Source organism: Simochromis diagramma, unplaced genomic scaffold, assembly GCF_900408965.1.
Source record: "Simochromis diagramma unplaced genomic scaffold, fSimDia1.1 OVJJ01000753.1, whole genome shotgun sequence".
Taxonomy (NCBI): Eukaryota; Metazoa; Chordata; class Actinopteri; order Cichliformes; family Cichlidae; genus Simochromis; species Simochromis diagramma.
This window is the reverse complement of record NW_024387523.1, coordinates 15102174-15123416: the sequence shown is the minus strand read 5'-3', so window position 1 is coordinate 15123416 and position 21243 is coordinate 15102174. Positions and strand designations below refer to the sequence as shown.

General features: G+C 41.2%; 1 protein-coding gene across 1 annotated transcript; it reads left to right on the top strand.

Annotated features, from left to right (window-relative positions):
* Positions 1–3386: 3386 nt before the first annotated feature.
* On the top strand, positions 3387–21163 carry jazf1a (JAZF zinc finger 1a). Its single transcript, XM_040020356.1, has 6 exons — positions 3387–3572; positions 4813–5214; positions 13706–13778; positions 15652–15848; positions 17073–17242; positions 18563–21163. The coding sequence occupies exons 2-6, from the start codon at positions 4830–4832 to the stop codon at positions 18737–18739; spliced, it is 1002 nt and encodes a 333-aa protein (XP_039876290.1). The 5' UTR covers positions 3387–3572; positions 4813–4829; the 3' UTR covers positions 18740–21163.
* The last annotated feature ends 80 nt before the right edge of the window (positions 21164–21243 follow it).

Genomic DNA, 21243 nt, shown 5'->3' with positions numbered 1-21243 from the left:
CTTAAGACATGGTGATAAACTTCTGGAAGTAGTTGAGTACTTTTATTTTGAAAATGTGAGAGTTTAAAAAACCTGTCCAGGTCATACATCCGGTATACATAGACGTACAGATATTATTATTATTATTATTATTATTATTATTATTATTACATAATAATAATAAAACAAGAAATAAAATGTGACAATAAAGACAATATTACAGAGAAAACCCCAACAAACTAATAATGTAATAATAATCCATTATGAGGACTTGGAGACAGTGGGAACGAAGAACCATCTTTAAACAGAAAGTGATTGTAAATTGATTTATATAGCATGAGGCTTCGAAATCTTTTTGAAGGTCATTCTGCTGACCTAAATATCACTAAAGCTAATGGCTTTATTTAGGTCTGAGATTTAAAGTGAGCGTTCAAACTGTATAACGCAAATTAAACATAAGCAACAATCAAATTGAACTTGTTTGTAAAGCATATGTATGTACACCAATGACCTAATTAAAACAAAGGTAAAATAATAAACTTGAGAAAACAATAAACAAAAACAACAGAAATATAAATGTAAATTTAAGATTTAAAGCACGTTGAGTTACTTATTATTGCCTCTAAAACACTGCTATAGATAACGTTTAATGTTAGCATCACCTACTGCACACTGGAAGCCATTGTGTTGGTGATATGATGTCATATGTGATTATCAGGGCAAAGAGTCATACTCTGTCTATCTATCCACGGAAGAACAGTTTCAAAAGCTATTCTGAAGGAGTGTATGAATCATTTGACAGTTTTTGGCATTTTAGGATGATGCATTTTTCATACTTATCAGAGAAACTGCCTAAAAAAGGTCGACTGTTGTTTATAATAAATACAAAAAAATTATCCCATCAAAATGTTATCAAAACAAAAGCACAACAAATCATTACCATTAGCTAAACCATGTTTGGTCAGCTTTTTCCGGTGCTTCGGCCAGGCTGGAGCTGAACAGGGCGATTCTTGTTATAGTTAAATTGCAAAATGGGACCAAACCCTACTGACTCATCATCCACCAATCGTTTACAGTATGCAAATTCTCATCACCCTGGCAACAAGTAGAAATAGGAAGTTGTGATGATGTCACTCTGTGTTTTGAGCTTCTCTTCCCCCATGTGAACGTGAGTCACAGAGTTTTGTTTTTCAGCGAAGATAAGGGATGTTTTACAGCAGATGTACATGCCCGTGAACAGTGCACGGGCAGACTAAAAAGTGTATGACGGCAGCCAGGAAGTCTCTGGCTGGTGCCCTGAAGCAGACAATGCCAGTGAGATTACAGCTACCTCCATAACTCAGGGGCTCTACCAGCCATTACCATCTGGCACCTTCACCCCGGCTTGGCTTTTAACAGCCAGTCTGGGAGCTTTAGAAAGCTGCCTACTCAGAGCCTGATGTCACCCAGTCTGAAAAAATATGGCGTTTCAGGTTAAAGGTAAAACAAACTTTCTGACCTCCATCTCTATGTAGCTTAATCCTCACTTTGGCTACATTACACATCTGGCTCAGCTGGCAAAGTCTATGCATGTCATGCATGGTTGATTTCAGACTATTCCTATTAGGTGCACTTAAAAAATAGCTAACTGGTAACAGATACTTTAAAAAGTATGCAACTTGCAGAGATCTGATTATGTAATGTAGTGAGTTAAATTTACATGCAACCCATCCCTCACATGCAGACCCACATAGTAACAGAGCCCCAGTGTGTGTGCGTGTTTGTGCCTGTGTTTGTTCTGTGTGTATTTGCAAACTGTGTTGGGCATTGGTCCGTGCACTTGTTGGACTATTCATTTCCAGCAAAAAAGAAAAAAAGAAGAAAAGGAAAGGAGAAAAAAAGGGTGTCTGATAATTCCAAATCCCAAACTGTAACCTAAGATTGTGCGCCACCCACAGGCCTCAAAACAGGTGATGTCATGCACCACAAACTCTCAACGTGTATCTCCCTTTCTCCCTTCGCCTTTTTACAACACATGCTACCACTTCTCATTTACGTAATGGTGCTGGGAACTGCGTCACTCTCACAGTTCTGATACACCACGTGTGCGTAATGAGTGTGTTTATCCCGAGTGTGTTTTTGTATGCTTGTGTGTAAGAGAGAACATCTGTGTTGGGCTGATGAAGTCACTGAATTCATGTACTGTACATGTGTGTGTATGCGTGTGCGCTGGTGACGCCACCGTGTTTTGGCATGTTTGCTTTCAAAGGCTGTTGCAGTGTATTTTATATTTTGTGTTTTAGTTGCTGTGTCTCGTTTTGGTTGAGTAGACAGAGAGCGGTCAGAAAAAAAAAACGTATCTCCGGGTCTTAAGGTTGTTTGCTGAAGTCACTGGCCAGGTTTATGACAGTCCATTTTAACGCTCGATTAACAGGTCCAACACAGGCCAGCCGGCTCTGGTTAGCCAGCCCCAGTGATTTAAGGACATTCTCCTCTCTCTGGGAACTGCACACAAAGCTACGCGGTACTCTTCTCATCACTGAGCCCATTATAGGGTAACATTAATCACTTAACTTTATGGATGTCATAGATTCTGTTGTCAAAGGCTTATCCATGTCATTATACATACACACATCTTGGTCTTTTGAAGCCCCTTCAGACAAAAGCATTGACATGGTTTAGAAACATGTAAGCTGCTGGCTCTAGCCCACGACACGGCAATAAGGGAATCAGTTCCATTAAAGCTAAATCTCAAGCCAAGGGAAGTATTTTTATGGCACATTTCATACACATTTTAAAGGGATTACGTACAGCATAAAATACATTAAAAAAGAAATACAGCAGACATTTACGCTAAGCACGCTGCTAAAGTAAATACTTGGAGACAGGTATTTACCATTATGAATATATAAAGAAGAAGTCAGCATCTATTCTCTTCATGACTTATTCAGGCTCCTTCAGATTCCAGATTGTATTCACCAGAAGCAAATATGAAATCTGTTAAGTTTTATTAAATCCTGTAAGGTAATAGGTAATAATGTATCAAGACAAAAGCTGAAAAGAAAACTGATCAGTGCCTGTGTTTTTTCAGGTGTAACAGACATAGTCTTTATCAGTTAAAAAGACAGTGTAATATACATGTACAGTACTGTATATAACCCACTATAAGTACTTAGTTTGACCAGAACCCATTAAACTAAATATGTGTAAACAAAGATGTTTGTAAGGGATAATGTGGGCCCATTATACTGAGAGGTAGTTTGAAATTTTGATATCTAGCTTACAAAATAAGCACACACAAGTTGATGTTTAAAAGTTTGGCACTGATCATGTGAAGGACATGCTGTATTTATTAATGCAATTTGACCAACTTCTTAGAAGCAGAAATAGAAGCTAAAGTTTGTTTTTATGATCTTAATCCACTGCGTTAGTAGACTTGTGCATTCTCTTTTATGCTAAAAAATCTGTTAAAACCATAACTGTGATTTCAGATGTTGATCTTTTTTTTCTTTGTGTTTCAGCAGGGAGGCACAGGTTAGCACCTAAGAATTGGGACAGAGACAACAAGAGACTGGAAGGAACAATTTGCAAATAATTAGGTTAATTGGCAACAGGTCAGTAACATAATTGGGTATAAAAAGAACATTTCAGAAGACTTTAAGTGTCACGTCATCTGCAGTGCAAAATACCATCATAAGATTCAGAGAATTTGGAGAAATCTCTGTGTGTGAGAAAGAAGGCTGAAAATACTGGACACCCATGATTTTCAAGGCCTTAGACAAGTCACTGCAATGGTTTCAGGAACATTTCCTGAAATTACTGTCTGTAGACAAAATTTAAGCCCTATCAGGCAAAGAAAAAGCAATTTGTGAATATGATCCAGAAAAACCATCATCTTCTCTTGACCATAGATCATTTCAAATGGACTGAGGCAAAGCGGGAAACTGCTCTGTGGTCAGACGAATCAAAACTTTTAATTCTGTTTTGAAAACATGAACATCTCTCTAGTCTTCTGGTCTAAAGAGGAGAGGGACCACCTGTCTTGTTATCAGCGTTCAGTTCAAAAGCCTGCATCTCTGAACATATGGGGGTGTATTAGTGCCCATGGATTGGCAGCTAGCACATCTGGAAAGACACAATTAGTGCTGAGCAGTATATATAGGTTTTAGTGGGACATACGCTTCCATCCAGATTATGTATTTTTCAGAGAAGGCCTTGCATATTTCAGCAAGACAATGTTGAACCACATACTGCATCTAATATAACAGCATGGCTTCATGGTAGAACTGAAAACATCTGGCACATCATGACACAATATATACAACAACAAAAAAACAGGATTGTTGAGCAGATAAAATCCTCTAACAGATAGGAATAGGACATAGTCCAGCACCTGGTCTCCCTACTTCCTAGTTAAAAAATGAAAAAACATGGCCCCCTCCAAATATTTTTGAGATGTTTTGCTCCCATCAGATTTTAAATGAGCTAACGTTTTTCTTAAAATGGTACATTTTCTTACTTTGACAATGTGATATGTTTTCTGTGTTATATGGTGAATAACATATGGGTTTTGAGATTGTCAAATCATTGCATTCTGTTTTTATTTACATTTTTAAAGAGCATCATAGCTTTTTTGGATTTGGGCTTGTATTTCTTTATACGTTTGGGGCAAACAGTAAATTTCCAATGATTCCTTATTTTAAGGACATAAAAAAAATATATATATATATATTTTTTTTAACTAAAAAAGAGAAATCTGTTTCTTTTCGTTCTACTTGTGTGGTTTGTATATTGTGTTTATAACATATGTATATGTGCCAAGATTAGACTTTGATTTTTGATATCACTCCGCAGTCAGTGCGGGCTCACACATGATACCAACAGGTAGGCAGGTCGTGACGTATGCCACCAGCCACCCCTCCTCCTCCTCCTCCCACCGCCCCGCCTGCCTCCCAGCTGCGTCCGCCGCTGTCCTGTCTGGCCGCCCGGTGTCTGCTCCGCTGCTCCGCGCTCTGCCCCGTTCCTATCCCCGGACCCGAAACCTCTGCCTCCTCGTTCACCACCCCGGCTCCTGGATACCCCCCCCCCCCCCCCCCCTTCCAACCCCCTCTCCGCCCGGTGAATGCACCAGCACCGTGAACATGACGGGCATCGCCGCCGCTTCGTTCTTCTCCAATTCCTGCAGGTTCGGGGGCTGCGGACTCCAGTTCGAGTCTCTCGCCGAGCTCATCGTCCACATCGAGGACAATCACATCGGTGAGTGGAGCCAGCGGGGGAGAGGGAACTAGACAGCTAGCTGGTATTAGCTAGCCCCCCCCCCCCCCCTCTCCCCTCTAGCTAGCTAGCTAAACGCAGATAGGCTCAGCTCTGCATTCCGCTATTCCTGCTTCTTGCTCTCTGTCGAGGCTCGCCGGAGAGGGAGTTATTTATCAACTTTTATATCTGGAAAATAAACTATGCTTTCTGAGATGTTGGGGCCGACTCGTCTGATTAGGAGTCAGCTGCAGCAGTTACCTTTGCAGCGGTAACTCGACTAGGAGGGCCGCGTAGGTCTCATAGGTGAAACTAGCATCCCGACCAGACAGCGGTTTCACAGCTAGCGTTGCTGAGCACTGTTTACATTTCCAGGCCTGACGCAGTGCAGCCGTGGCTTTTCTTCATACCGCTTGTGCATTTGAGCTGCCGAAAACTCTTGACTGTCACATTTCTGAAAGCGTCACTTCCCCGTGGCTTTTCTGTTATTTTGGTGTCTAATTCCCACCGGCACTCCATCAGCTGAAGTTGTAGCAGACATGCAAGGACATAATCAGATTTTCTTCCACAAGTACAAGCGCCGACTTGTTGCACCGCTTATTAGATTTTGGTCTGACAGTAAACACTCTGATGACTGCCCCCTGGCACGTATAAATACAATCGTAATCAGTTTGCCCACCATTTAACATAAGAGGCACAGAAAAAGTTGCAGGGTAAACACTCTGGATTATAAAGAGACATGTATTTATTTAATTAAGTGGTAATTGGTGCAATTAGTAACTTCTATTATAGCAGCATTGTATGTGGATTCTCAAAAATGGGGGAAAATAGAGCTGGTTTAGGTGTATTTTTGAGCTGTTAAATAAAAATACCTGTCTTTGCGTGCACAATAATTAAAATCTAAGTAAATTATATGAATTATTGATAAGGGAGTGCTTTCCTCCTATTGCCTCGAGGTAGCAGAGAAAAGCATGCAGATTTAAAGAACAGAATAAACTGTCACTTCCAACTAAACACACAATAACACAGTGTGTTAGATTAAACTATGATCCACCATAACAAATAAGACTAGAGATGCATTTACGCATCTCTGAATCACTCAGTAATCTGATGTGGGCTAATCATTATTTGTGGGGAGTATCCATCCTCATGAGGCTATGTGAAGGGGGGGAGCGAGGGGTTTACATAGATGCTTCATTGAGCCAGTCTCCATGGCAACTGGCAGTCCCTAAAGGGGTTAGGGGCAGTGTATTGGGCTGAGTTATTGCACACCTGCTGTCTCACTGACAAAGAGTGCTGTCGAGCAACCAGCTGTGTTGAGGACACCCAACGTGATGTCGCGTCACGTGGAGAACAGGACTGATAAACACAAGTGATGTAGTTGGTGTGGTGTTTGCTGGTGGGGAGGCGGAGGAGCAGGGTGGGCTGCTCTTCATCTTACCCATATGCTCCATGGATCTCTTCCAAATAAACCCAAGGGTGGAAGAAATAAAAACATGATTTTTCACCGTGTCCCCACTGAAATGCAGGGATTAATATTGCTTCCTCAGTTCAACAACCCAAACACCACAGACACTGAGTGATGTATGCCCCATCTGGCTCTTAGCCTGACCTTTGACCCTAACTGTCAGATGAACAGAATAGCGGTTTACCAGTCAAATATTCTGGATTAATGAATTGCCCCTCTCCTGGCTTTATAGCACGGTTGGTTATCAGGGGCGGCACAGACATAAAGAGTCTAATCAATACTGCTTTCAGATCATTTACCATAGGGCCTAGAGTGACACATGGAGAGGATTGAGAGGGGGCGGGGAGGCAAGTGACATTTGGTTTTGACTTCCTTTTCGGTTGTGAATTAGTGCAGTGGCGTGTGATCAATAATCAATCAAAGGATCAGCTAATTTGATCGTCCTAACAGACATCAGATAAGCTGTTTAAGGTCTCACAGATGACAGACAGATGTGATCGTCCTTGTTCTTGCAGTGTGACAAGAAGCTTGAGATATGAGATGCTAGTAGTTGTAAAAAGTGAGTCAGCGGGACTTAAGTCAGGTGTGGAGAAATCAGTGTAGGCCTCTGCTGGAAACAGTTAGTTTTTGCTGCAGGCTGTGCTGCCCTCTTGTGGTAGGGCATCTAATGTGCTACACGACCAGAAAACTCCCAAATTTCTGCCCTGTGTTTGGACTCCTGTTCTAATCCGTTATCTTCTATATCGTTTTTTTTATTTGGACTTCTGCCTTGTCTGACACATAATAGCTGGCAGCAAGCAGACCAGATGAGTGTGTCGTGATCCCATCTGTGAGAAACCTAGGAAACGTGTGGATCTACAACACTGATCTCATCCTAAAGGGCAGGAGCCTACCAATGACATGCCCACACTGTTTAGATTACAGCCGAATGCAATAAGGAAGTGGGGTTAGGTGCACTGTGTTTAGTGTGGTAGTTTTGTTGTGCTGGGAGTGTAGGTAAGGTCTGAGGAATGCAATGATGTCAGGCTTCTCTGCCTGCGTGCACGGCGGCAGCAATGTTCTCACCTGCACAAGCACGTACCTGCCCCTTACCTCAGCAAAAAGGACAGGGAGGGGGGAGGCAGGTAGAGATTAAAAGCAGGGAAAGAGATTTAAAAGAGAAGGTTATGAAAGTCAAAACACGGGTGTGAGCTGAGTACAGGGAAATCCCAAAAGATATCACCTTTGTTTGGACAGACTTTACTTGAATCCTTGTTTTTCTTCTGCATTCGGAGTTAAAGGTTGAGCTGAAACTACGGCCTTGTAACATGATGTAAACTCTGCTGAAGAATGCTGATCGTTAGTTTGCAGTGATTTTTTTAAAGGTGTTGCTTTTCGATTACAGGGATAATTTTGTGGGTACGATTGGCAAACCACTAGAATTTATTTTTGCATTTCTTTCTTTGTGATGTTGTTTACAGGGAGACAGCATGTTTGAGGATGTGTAGATTATTCTGTTTTACTATGTAAGTTAAAGCTGAATATGTTAGATATTAGGGCTGGGCCATATTATATCGTTCACGGTAATACCGGTACAATGCTAGGCAACGATAAGAAAATGAAATATCGCGCATGCGCAGTGCCGAAAAAGCACGGCGGTAACGGAGAATGAGAATGGGGAAAGCAGATTGTTGAGTGAAACGGATGAACCAGAATAAGTTTTTAAAAATGGTGCAACTTAACTGGTTTGGTGTTTGTCCGTCAGATATACAACAAAGCACATTTTTTTGTAGAACATGCAAGCGGCCATCGTTATTGCCGTATTTGTAAGGTCCTCGTAAATCTGGGAGTAGTCTGGGTCCTAAACTCCTTTCTATAAGGTCCCGAAGTCAAACGAACATCACTGAGAGTTAAAAACTGTCTAAATTCTTCCATCTTTAATAAAATGATCAGCGTTGCTGCTTTACCAGGTGTAACTATGATGTTTAACATCCAGGCATCCATGAAAACAGAATTCATTACTTTTAACGGAGTTAGAAGTTAGCAGACGTTAGCGGAAGTTAGCTCGCTAGTTTCGCTAGTTACCTAAGCATGATATAGCATGTTCTGACTGAGAGATTTCTGAAAAAAAAATCAAACGTACAGCTCTGCTATCACTTCCAACATAAATGAAGACAGGAAGCTACACGGCAGTGACGTTTGTAGGGTTACTGAAGTTGGGCTAGCTGGTGTTTAATGCTGTGCTACGTGATCGCTAGCGACATAGCTATGTTAGCATAACATAAAGAAAAAGTTAACGTGAAGGTTCCTGATGGTTAGAGGCAAATGCAATCGCATGGCAGGATGCTGTAAACCAAACTTCAGTCAGGAGAACAACTGAGATAATCCATCCACAATATGAGGTTAGTCATTAATATACTGCAACAACATAGGAATAGAGCAGCTGTGATACAATACAGCATTAATGAATCAATGGTACAGAAGTGGAGGAAGCAAGAAGAATGAGTTGAATAAAGTTTGATTTATCTGACTGCTTTGTTTCGCTTAATGTGCCTTATAATCCCGTGTATCTTATGGTCCGAAAAATACATATTTGACTTTTTTATTTGGCACACTGCAGTTTAATGTAGCAAAGCACCTCTTTTTAACTTAAGTGGATATTATACACGGTTATGCTCAGGATATGTCAGCCCATTTCTACTGGAAATGCCTTTTGGTTAAACTTTCAGCAAATAATTTACTTTTACACTGTTAAATGTTTATACAGCTTTAATGCACATAAAAAAAACAGCTGCTTGTTTAAGTAAAATAAATGGAGGGGTTTTTTTTTTTGCGCTAGTAAAGTCGTGGAGTTGTATTTTGTCTCGCAGAAATTATATCGTCAGTTATATCATTATCGCAAATTTTCAAATATATATCGTGATATATATTTTTGGCCCTGCCCTATTAGATATAACAAAATTTGTACCAGTAAGTCACGTGCTGAAAAGGTAACCAATCAGTTGATTATTTTTACAATTATTTTTCATTTTTATTTTACATTGTAATTATTTTTTGGACAATGTTTCTGTATTAGACTGATCATTTCAGCTCTATGTATATGTGATTTATATATGCATTAAAAGAAGGATTTCAGCTGTTTGTTCTTGCTTTAGTTGCCAGGTTGTTTCCCATCCCGCTCCTGTCAGAGGTGTGAGAAGGGAAGGGGTGCATGTTTGTGCATGTGAGAGGCTGTGCTCACTATACTTCCTGTATGACCTGTCAGGGTGTAGCGAAGCAGTTATTGGACTGGCATCCCAAACTGGAAACTGCAGACCCTCTCTTTTGCTTCACACACACACAGTCACACACACTGTCTTTCGGAAGTCGCACGATCTGAGCGCCCCACCAAGCACTGGGAAGCGTAATTACAGAGGAGTTTGCCTTTCCCTCCACCCATATGCCCCCTCTCTTTGCTCCCACTCCTCCTCCTTGCCTCTCCTCTCCCTCCATCCGGTTGCCTGCTGCTTTAGAAACACGTTAAAATGCTCTCCGAGGCTTAATTAGCAGGCTGCATAACAAGCCATGCATTCTTGGTCTGGTTTCAGCACATGCACACATGTAAAGAGACACATACACAGACCTCTCTACACAATGGGCTTGTGCATGTGGACACATGCAGACAGAGTACATTCAGCAGGTGGCAGCAGTGTGCCGTTTGTGAGAGATGGATGTGTGGGTTGTGAAATGAGTGGCTGCAGATTGGGCACAGATATTAATAACTGAAGTGTTTCCACACTGGTGATACGTTGAAACAAAACAGATAAGGAAAACATGTACTGAATTACAAATATGCACATGCATGTACATTAGCCTGCTAAAATACTGTACTGTAAATTTGAAATTGGCAGCTTTGAGGTTCAGTTAGCAAATATATATACGTGTGTGTGTGTGTGTGTGTGTATGTATGTATGTATGTAGCTTACTGGGTGTACATATGCAGGTCTTCTTCTGGCCACAGCAGCAGGATCAACAGCATGCTCACTTTCTGTCTAGCTCGGTGAGTGGAAGTTGTAAAACCGGCTAACATTTACTGCAGTTCTCGCTATCCGCACCTGGCTAACCCCATTTCCACCAACACCCCTCCCCCTTCTCTACACACACTTACCTCATCCACAATCCTCAGCACCTTGAACATCCCAAGATATTAATTCTGGCATTCTTTCCTCACATTTTTGCCATTCTCACATTAAATTGCCTTCAGCTGATGTTTCTTTCACAGTTAATCCTTTGAGTCAGTCTTATCCTGCTATGTAGTTGGAAAAAAATGTGGAATTAACAGAATTTCTGCATTGATTACTCATAAAATGTGGCCTAATCTGCATCTTTAGAAAAAAGTTACAATTATGGACTGCGATAATCTGACTAAACTAAAACCACACAGTTGTGGTTTTCCTGTCTTAATTGAACACATTGAGTGATCACTCACAGTATCGGCTAATAAAAGTAAGTCAGCTTTTGAATTTAGTCACTCGTAGAAGGAGCAACAGTAGCTGCCGACACAGTGAAGAGGGCCCATATAAAACTCTTGATTGGACACTCTTCAGGTTAGCCACAGCATCTCAATTGGATTAAGGTCACTGTCTTGGTCATTAAAACACTTAATTCTTACTTTGTATCCTTTGGGTTATTGTGTTGTTGCCACCCTCCTAAGCCTCAGTTCATGGACTGCTGCCCTGACACTCTACTGTGTAATGTTTTGATACAGTGTTCAATCTATTGTTCCTTTAATGATTGGCATCAAGACTGTGACGTGGCAAAGCAGCCGCAAACCACAATGCTTCCTCCTGCTTGCAGTTTGTTTGCCTACAGGATATTGCTGACTTTTCTTCTGCTTCATGTGCCGGTTTTTTGAAGGGGGCGTGGAGAGGTGGAAGTCCTGGTATTAAGTAATTTTTTTCTAGTGAAGATGAACAAACATTTTAGCAAGATTTCTGCAGGTGTTTTGTTGTAACCCTTCAGTCTTGTTTTCACCTCTTTCAGATGTGTGCTGTGGTTTGATATTTGCAAGACATGCTGTCAGCTTTGTGCATCTCTGTACTGCTTTTTCTTGCAGTCACAGAATGGTTCAGACCTGATTGTAACATCTACTCTTACCAGTAAAGGTTCATAAAGAGATACAATTTAAAATGAAGCAGAACTGAGTTCAGGTCATTGCTGCAGCCCTCTATAGTAATCCTAGTTTCTTATATAGGCCCTTAGGAACATTATTTGTCCACCTCTGGTTCAGACTAGCCAGTCATTCTTGAGATGAGCAGCCTACATGAGGCTTTTCATGCATGTCTTTAAAGGAAGTTTTACAGCTGCATCCCAGACTTCCAATCCCATGTCATTAATTGGAACACCTGACTTCCAGTAGCTTTTGGAGAATTTGGTAGTGTTTTTCTAGCCTGGACTGTGAGTAATTACTCAGTGTGTTCAATAAAAGCACGGAAAGTGCAAGTTTTTGTTTGTTGTTAGCAGAAGCTGACCAGTGTAAGATTTTTGGGAGTGATAGCTATAAAAAAAAATCTGTTATTACAATATATTAGCTGAACATATTTGCCTAACATTTGTTATGTGTAGTTATTTATTTACTACACAACCTCAACACACAGAACATGGTTGAAAAGCCTTTCTTCAGTCCCGTCTTAATTTTTCACATTTATTGGCCATTATAAACACTGATACCATTTATAATGGCCGTTTATCATTTGTCATTCCTGTCATCTTTTTGCTTAATCTCAGTGCATATATAGATTTTGTTTTAGTAGATTTTCCCTGTTGTTGTCTAGTCTACTCAGTGGTTTCCAAAAGGTTATTAAAAGATGCAGATAGCTCTCACTAAAACATGTCTCGTGACTCAGGGATGTAGATTTAGCTGTGTGTATATGTGTGTGTTTGTGCACAATTATGCATGCACAGAAAGCTCTGGTCTCTACATCTGAGCAGCAGGTAGGATTATTAAGTCTCAGCTATAAAAGACTGTCAGAGACCACCTCTGCGGACCACCTGGGTATATAATCTTGCTACCCTTTTCCCCCTTTGCCTAGTCTTTTTATTTTGAAAGTCACATATATAGGACTATGTTTTGCATGGCAGACCAGTTGAAGTGGGCAAGTTTCTTTTTTCTGGGTTGTTTTCTTGTTTGCTGGTCTCCTTAGTGTTCCTCCTCCCGCACGGTGGGAAGTCTGCATTCCTTGTTTAATTATGAGGTGTGAAAGCCTGAAAACTGAAGGGCTGAGAAGGCCAACACACCACAGTTGGAAGCATCCAGGGGTGTGTTGTTAATTTTTGCACAGAGATGATCTAGTCCTTGGATCTAAATTGAAATACATCTGCTAGCTATTACATATGTTGCTGCAATTATGCCTGCTAGTGCTAGTGCACACACTCACGCAGACATAGATGGCTTGGCTTAAATGTACTGTTTTTTTAAGCTCCTTCTGAACATTCCCAGATCGAACACTTGATGGCACTGGTAGTTCACATATGTAACCCACCCGCAGTGTTTTCATGCACACTTGCTTCTGTTTTCCCGGGGGTGTGAGATGGGACTTTGAAGTACACACTGCTTGCCTCAGGCAGTGGAAGTTGCCGACTGTAGCGTTACTGACTTAGCAAGTCATCTGGAAAAAGCCTGTATGTACTCCTCAACTCATACAGTGTGTACATTCATCACAGCCGCCTTTACTCTAAAGTCATTTTTTTTCTTTTTGTAACCACATCCTCGCCACGGCAACGATTAAGTGGTCTTGGGTCACTTCAGCGAAGGCATTGGTTGTAAATTAGATAGGGCTTGGTTCTGCTGTAATAACGTGCCGTTTATGAAAGTATCTGAAATGTATCTGTAGGGTGCCACACATTGAGACTAATACAGTGAACGCAGTGTGAGACATATCTAGTAATCTATCAGCCTGTCTGGCAGAAAGAATACATGTGTGAGTCAGCTACATACTTAGAGTATTCACAGAACATTTTCCCTCCACAGGGAGTGGTGATTAATCTGAATGTCTCCTTCTCTCGCAGACACAGATCCGAGGGTCTTGGAGAAGCAGGAGCAACAGCAGCCCACCTATCTGGCCCTAAGCTACATCAACAGGTAAGGCACACACAATCGTACACATTCACACACGCTCAAAAGCATCCGTCTACAGAGGGCACCATTGTTCCACCAGTGAAAGTTAATGTGCGTGTGAGTGTGTGTATATGTGGCTTGCGGAGAACATCTCCAATGACTGACTTTTCCCATACCCACAGCAGTGACTCATCCACAGACCAGCACAGAAAACCACACAAGACAATCACTTTTGACTCCCTGTGCAGCCAGAGGATTACGGCATGTGTGTGTTTGTGTGTGGTGAACCGATGTGTCACGTCCCACTAAATGCCTCGTTAAATCCCTACAAGATGTAACACTGAGAGAGATAATGGTGGAATGAAAGAGAGAGGTTTGTTTTCTGTGATAATTGTTCAAGTGGCGAGGCTATAAATGTCATTCGTATTTACTGTACATGTTTTGACAGAATATTTAAGGGACGAGTTCATTCAGCAGCAAGGCCCTGTCTTCTCACACAAACGGACATTTTTCTCATAGCAACAGTGGAGCACAGCTTAACGCCACATGTTAGAAAACCAAATTAGGATATGAATCACAATTTATGAAAAAGGATAATAAATAATAAATTAACAGGGTTTTATTAAAGCAGCGATACTTCTGCAGTCAACAGAGGGTACGAGGACAGATTAGCCAAACTTAGAGTAAAAATAAGTAAATAAAAAAATAACATTTAAATAAACAGTTAGCAGCTAAAAAACACCGTGCAAAGACAGCTAAAAGAATACATATATTAATAAAACTGTAACAAAAAACCTAAACTGTGAAACAATATTTGAAATTGCTAATAACTAGTTAAACTTATTAGCTAAGACTTTTGAAACTGTATACCATTTGAATAAGGATTTTAATTTGATTGCTAATAGTATGGATAAACATTTAAACAGTTAGCATTACTAAATAAATTGCGACAAAATAAGCTGAAGTTGGGAGTTAAGAGCTAAAAGTGAGGCTTTAAATTGAATCTTGTAGCTAAAAGCATGGATTTCCCACTGCAATGACTAGCTAATGGCAAGATAAACCATTCAAGAAATCTAAACTAGCTAAAAGTCAGTCATTAGCTAAACATAATACAGAGGTGAAATGTTGAAAAAAGCTGGACAGTATTGGCTGAAAATGTGTCTATCAGCTGAAAATCTTACCCAAAAGTATAGATTAACACGTGCAACTAAATGGAGTGGGAAAACTGTTGAAAGTGGTCAGTATACTTAATTAATAGCTGCTAAACAGAGTTGTAGCTAAAAGTTGTAGATGAAGGATTAAAATAGGCTACATCATTAGATCAATAGTGGATACGTGGCTGTACATCAGTTTAAAAAGTAAGAGAACTACTGTTTTAATTTATAATTTCATGTAATCACAAGCAAAATCTAAGTAGTTAGGCCTCAGTTGCAGAGGCCTAGAGACCAGTGGCAGCCACTAGTTGGTAGGGTTTGTGTCATCCATGCAAACCACAGGCAACAGTTGCAATCTGCTAGTGACCAAAGCAATCAGTATGTTTTTGGTGCCGTACTGTAGCATGTTTGCTGTCTCTAAACCTCTGTGGCTGTAGCCTTAGCAGGGAAAGGGCAAAACTACAACAATTACCGAAGTTATAATAAACTTTCAGTTAATTACCTGATTACCTTTCAAATTAAGAGGTCAAAGTTATAAAAAAAAAACAAAAAAAACAACCCAAGTGGATGAAAATGTGCTAGCATTTATTTGAACAACATTGCTTATATTTATAAGGTTTTCAAGTTGATGAGAACACAGCTGTCACATAAGTTTAGTATTACATGCAGGTAGGAGACCTTTCCACTGATTAATAATGAGAAATAGGATAATGCGAACTAATAAAATAACTGTGTGACGTCAGGTTCATGACGGATGCAGCACGCCGGGAGCAGGAGACCATAAAGAAGAAGGCCACACCCAAGTTGTCCCTGTCCATCACGGGCGGAGTGTCCAGGAACAGCACGGCCACACCTCCCCGCCACACCAGCGGTAACCTGACGCCTCCCGTCACGCCCCCCATCACCCCTTCCTCCTCATTCCGCAGCAGCACACCTACAGGTATAACCGGTGTGTGTGTGTGTGTGTGTGTGTGTGTGTGTGTGTGTGTGTGTGTGTGTGTGTGTGTGTGTGTTCAAACGTATGATTGAAAGGGAAAAAGATGGATTGCTTATATGTGTGATGGGAAAGGATATGTTGAAACTGACTTAAGCAATTTAACCCTACTGACACAAAGAGAAAAAAACATGGGAAGCATATTCATCAAAGTCAGACAGCGCGCTGAAGAGCGAGTGAAGATATTTGTAATGCAAATGGAATGCAGCTTATTTCATAGCTGTCCAATGGCTCTGCATCTCAAAGGGAAAACTACAAAATACCTGCTAGGAGTGCACAAGCCTGCTCATCTTATATTCAGCAGTGTCTCTGTAAACATTAACCATTATTTTTTTGGATATTTCTGGCCAATTCTCTGCTAATACTTGCTCTTTTGTAAATCATCAGGAAAATCTGCTGTCACAGTGGAAAGCTTGTAACCAACCACTATGTTCCTGTGTGTGTGTGTGTGTGTGCGCTGTTTGTGTCTTGGGAATGATGGCTCCTGCAGTGAGCAGACCAGTCAACACTTTGCTAATTACATAGCAGCTGTCACGCTGTGTGTTCGCATGGGGCCGTGTGTTGCACAGCCTAGAAGCAGATGTCCAATTCCAGCCCAAATGGTTCCAAACGTAGTGTTAGGTCTGGGCTTACACATCAGCATGGCTACACACACACACACACATACACATATATATGCGCGCGCACACGCCCCCTTTCAACATGTGCCAGGGTGCCATCCATTTCCTCAAGCTGAGGTGCAGCATTTCCTGTGAGATGGTGGGGGGTCAGTGGGCCTTTATGTCTGTGTGTGTGTGTGTGTGTGTGTGTGTGTGTGCATGCATGTGAGTGGAAAATGTTCTGCACTTAGTAAAGCACTTTTTCCAGGCTGAGCAATGGGGATCACTCCCACTTAATGATCTCTTTCTCAGTGCCAATCCCCACATTTTGACTCACAGGCACACACGGAAGCACATCACACCATTTCTGGCTTGTGCGTTCCGTGATATGTGGGCTGCTTATGCATCCGAGCAGGGGACAGCACGCAGAGAAATGTGTTAATAAAGTCACTTATCGTTTTCTGCTTCTCAAATTCCCAGGGCGTTGCATTCCCGTGGGTATGTCGCTATCCATGTTTCAGCTGGGTTGACAAGTGTTTTTTTGTTCTGCGTGGCTCCATTATGCCTTTAGGCAGCGAGTATGATGAGGAGGAGGTAGACTACGAGGAGTCGGATAGCGATGAGTCGTGGACCACAGAAAGCGCCATCAGCTCTGAGTCCATCCTCAGCTCCATGTCAATGAACGGGGCCGATGAAAAGCCGTTCGCCTGCCCTGTCCCCGGGTGTAAGAAGAGATACAAGGTAAGGCTGAACCTGAGGGCGGAGCAGGCAGTTCCACGAAGGCATGAGGTTTTACTTCTGAATAAATCCACACTAGAACTTTTGTCTGAGTATCACATGTGTTTGAAAAAGCACATTATAAGATCTGAGGGTGATTAATATTTTCTGCTTCACTTAATTTTTTTTAAATTCATTTTTTTAATAACAGCTGGCAACAAAAAACTCATTCAGCTTGCTCACTATCCAAGCTGCTTAACTAATGGACAGTGTGGGAACATTTCTCCCTAATACCCTGAAGACAAAAACAGCAGCGTGGGAAAAGCGACCTTTGTTGTTGAGGGGCATTCACAGAGGATGAGACTAGCAGTGATATAACAACCAGACACCGCAGATCTTTGGCGAAATTCAGGGACTGATGGTGACGACACTGAAGTATCCATTAGTGATGCAGTGGGCGGGTACATAGTTGAAGATATCCAACTTTAAAGCGGAGAAAGGAAATTGTTGATTGACAGAAAAATGGTAAAATTAGCATGCAAACATGCTAATATGAAGCAGTCTTAAGGTTTACCTTCCTAGTTTAGTAGTTCAGGATGATAACTTTAACTCCCTACCACTAAACACAAAATAGCAGTTTTGCTGATATCATGTAAATCACTTATATTTCTGGGCGTTTTTAGTCTTTATTGTCTTAGGACAATGTATAGAAGACCACAAAGCTGGGAGAGAGAGAGAACAGGGAAAGACATGCAGTAAGTGGCCTCAGGGTGGATTGGCGAGACATCCATCCCAGCATCTGTCTGTGCACTATTAATAAGCAGTACTGTTCAGATTTTAGTGAAACTTGCAACCAGTAATGGGTCTGCACCCAAATTGTGCTTAAGGTCAAGTTCATATTTGCAATTCTCAGTAGATTTTAACTCTGGTGGCTTTATGATATAAGGAGACTCAAAGTATTAAACAGCTGGTGCACATGGGATTTTTCTTTTGTGTACCACATGATAACTGACAACTGATCTGCTACCTATTGTTTTAAAATAAAAAAGGCTAATCGATTGAAATCTACCATGTTTTATCATCGTGAATGAGATAAAGTCAACTCACTGGCGCTACTCTATCATGATGTGTGTAGTGAAAAACGAGAGAGGAAAAACAAATGTTGGATGAAGCCTACGTTTAGTGAAATGTTTCACATTCGTATTTTCGTTGTATTTTCATTGGAATTCTGTCCATAAAATCTGGGATAATGCTCTGGTGTTTTATAGATGCTGTGTGTATTCAAAAGTGGTAATTATAACCCCATTTTTCTTCTTCATCTCTGCATGCAACCACTTTCTTCAGAATGTGAATGGTATCAAATACCACGCCAAGAACGGCCACCGCACACAGATTCGTGTGAGGAAACCCTTCAAGTGTCGCTGTGGCAAAAGCTACAAGACCTCGCAGGGCTTGAGGCACCACACCATCAACTTCCACCCGCCCGTCTCCACCGAGATCCTCCGCAAGATTCAAGGCTAAGAGCCTGTGCTCACACCAATCAACTTCCCCTAAAAAAAAAAAAAAAAAGGGTCCTGACTTTCCTTACCCATCCTATGTACACTAAAGGATCAAGTGCATGCTTTAAGGTTTTTTTTTTGTTTGTTTTTTAAATCATCTTCTTTTTGTGTTACGTTAGTATTTTTTTTCTATCTATGTTATATCACTTGTATTTTTTTGGGAAACAAAAAAAAAAAAAACTATCTTTGTAGTATTTTTATTGATGTACATTTGCACATTCGTATATGCTATCACATTATTTTATTTTCTATCGTTCGACTTACATAAGGTGCTAACTGTAAAAAAAAAACAACAGAAAGAAAAGACAAAAAACAAAATGATACGAAAGTAAAGAGGAGAAAAGACGGAGACGTGAAACAGGAAGTGCAACCAAGCCCTGCCTTCCTCCTGCTCAGCTCTGAGTGGGATGAAGTTGGCCTCCAGTGCTGATGTAAGCTCAGCGGTTGTTACACTCCCTTTTGAGCTGCAGAGTCCAGCTGAGCTTAGATCTGTGCCTTCACGGTCATTTGTGGGGGTGAAAGCGCTGGAGTTAAGTTATACTTTTAATAGATATATCGATATATAAACAATAGACAGATATGTATGTGTACATAAAAATATATAAAAGTATTCATGAGCATATACATAGTTACACTTTATTTTCAAGCTTTATTTTATATATTTTTGTCAGTGTTTTAGATTTCGTGTTCATTTTTATGTATCAGTAAGTGTTCCTTTCATTCCTCATTTGCTGATTGAGCAATTCTGTCACCTCAGAGGTCAAAGGTCAATCAGCTGGCTGACTTTAGGTTCTGAGTTTTTGTTTCTTTGTTTTCCTTACATGTTCTACAGATTAAGAGCTAATGCTCCTTTCAATTTGACACCGATCTGTGTGTCGTTTGACCATTTTATCACGTGGAGAACGCATTAGAACACGGCCCGATCCGTATCCGCATTAAGCCATCGTTATCTCCAGCGTTTCTTCATTCACAGTGCCAGAGCTGCGTTCCACACGCTTAGCCACAAAAGTGGGTTAAGCGGCACACTGTATTCCAGTTGCCAAGATCTTTGTAGTTGTTTTGTTTTTTCCATGATCGTTGCCAACAGCTCTCCACTGCCAAACATTGACCATACCATGTGCCTGATGAGGGGATGAGGAGAGAGGGACGGGGAGGGGGGGAGGGAAGGAAGGTGGATGGGAAGAGTGTTGTAATATTTCCACCCCGGAGGTCGCCCCAGACTTGTGGCAATGATTTTCTTGTACGTCGCACCTCCAAAAAGAAGAAAAAGAAAAAAGTCACGGGAATGAATGGATGTACACGAGAAGAATGTTTTTCACGCATGTTTCTGTGTCGTGTGGAGACGTGTGAAAGAAGAAGGTGGATTTTGTATTTGAAAGAGATTACCATCTACGTGTCGTTTTTGTGCGTGTGTGTTTTAGACAAAATCATTCCAGTCCATTGTGTGTTCGCGAGAGTGTGAGTGGTGTGTGTTTTCAGCAGTATCCAAGTCATCAGCCTAGAGAGTATTACTGTAATCTGTGTCTCATTGCTCAGATGTGTCATGTTTCTGTGCCTGGCTGCTGGTTCAACTCCTATGGAGCAGGGTGGTTGGCTGGCTTGTTGCTCCTGACTGGGATTTCATCATTCCGAGTGAGAGCGCAGTGCTTCAACTCGCCAAGACACATTTGTTCATTATATCATCATTTCCCTCATTGTACAAAAAAGTTTAGATTCTGCTCAAGGCTTGCAGCATGAGCCCCCCCGTTCATTTGATAGGTACAGTGATCTCCAACATGCACACACCGTCCTGTCCTCCAGTTTGGCTATAGGGATTTTTACTTACACAATGTTGTTAAAAGGCAGACTGCAGGATCGCCACATATCCTCAGCGAGTGTGCTACTACATAAGCACAAATCCATGCCTGGAACCTGGATCTGTAAAATCCTGGCACCAGGTTACGAGGACATCTGTGGAGCTGCTAGCCTGAGATGATGATAGAAGACGCTTCAGTCCGGCCTTTGAGCGTAGGAGAGAAGGTTCTCTGCGGGGACAGACTGAAAGTTGAGCTGTCAAGCACTCGTAAAAACAAAACCCATCCTCAGCTTCAGACTCGGGAGGGCCACTCACACATATGGGAGAGGAGGAACGGAGGGTGTGTGCTGGAGGGGAGATGAGGGAGGAACTTCAATATACCGTGTACAGTGAATGTATCGTAACGTGCATCTGTTGTCAAGTGCTTTTAAATTATATTTTCGTATGTAACGTGGAGACTGATGTTTCCTTTTTTTGTACGGGGGTACAACAGGTTCTGAGAAGAGTGACTTGTAAATGATGTCAACCTGTCTTTCTATATAAAAGAGAAGCTGCTTAAATGTAAACAGGAAACGACTGAAAAAAAAAAAAGCAAAATAAAGTAAAAAAGCTCCACATCTCAGACTCGTGTTCATTACTTATTCAGCTCAGAAATGAAGAACAAAGCATCA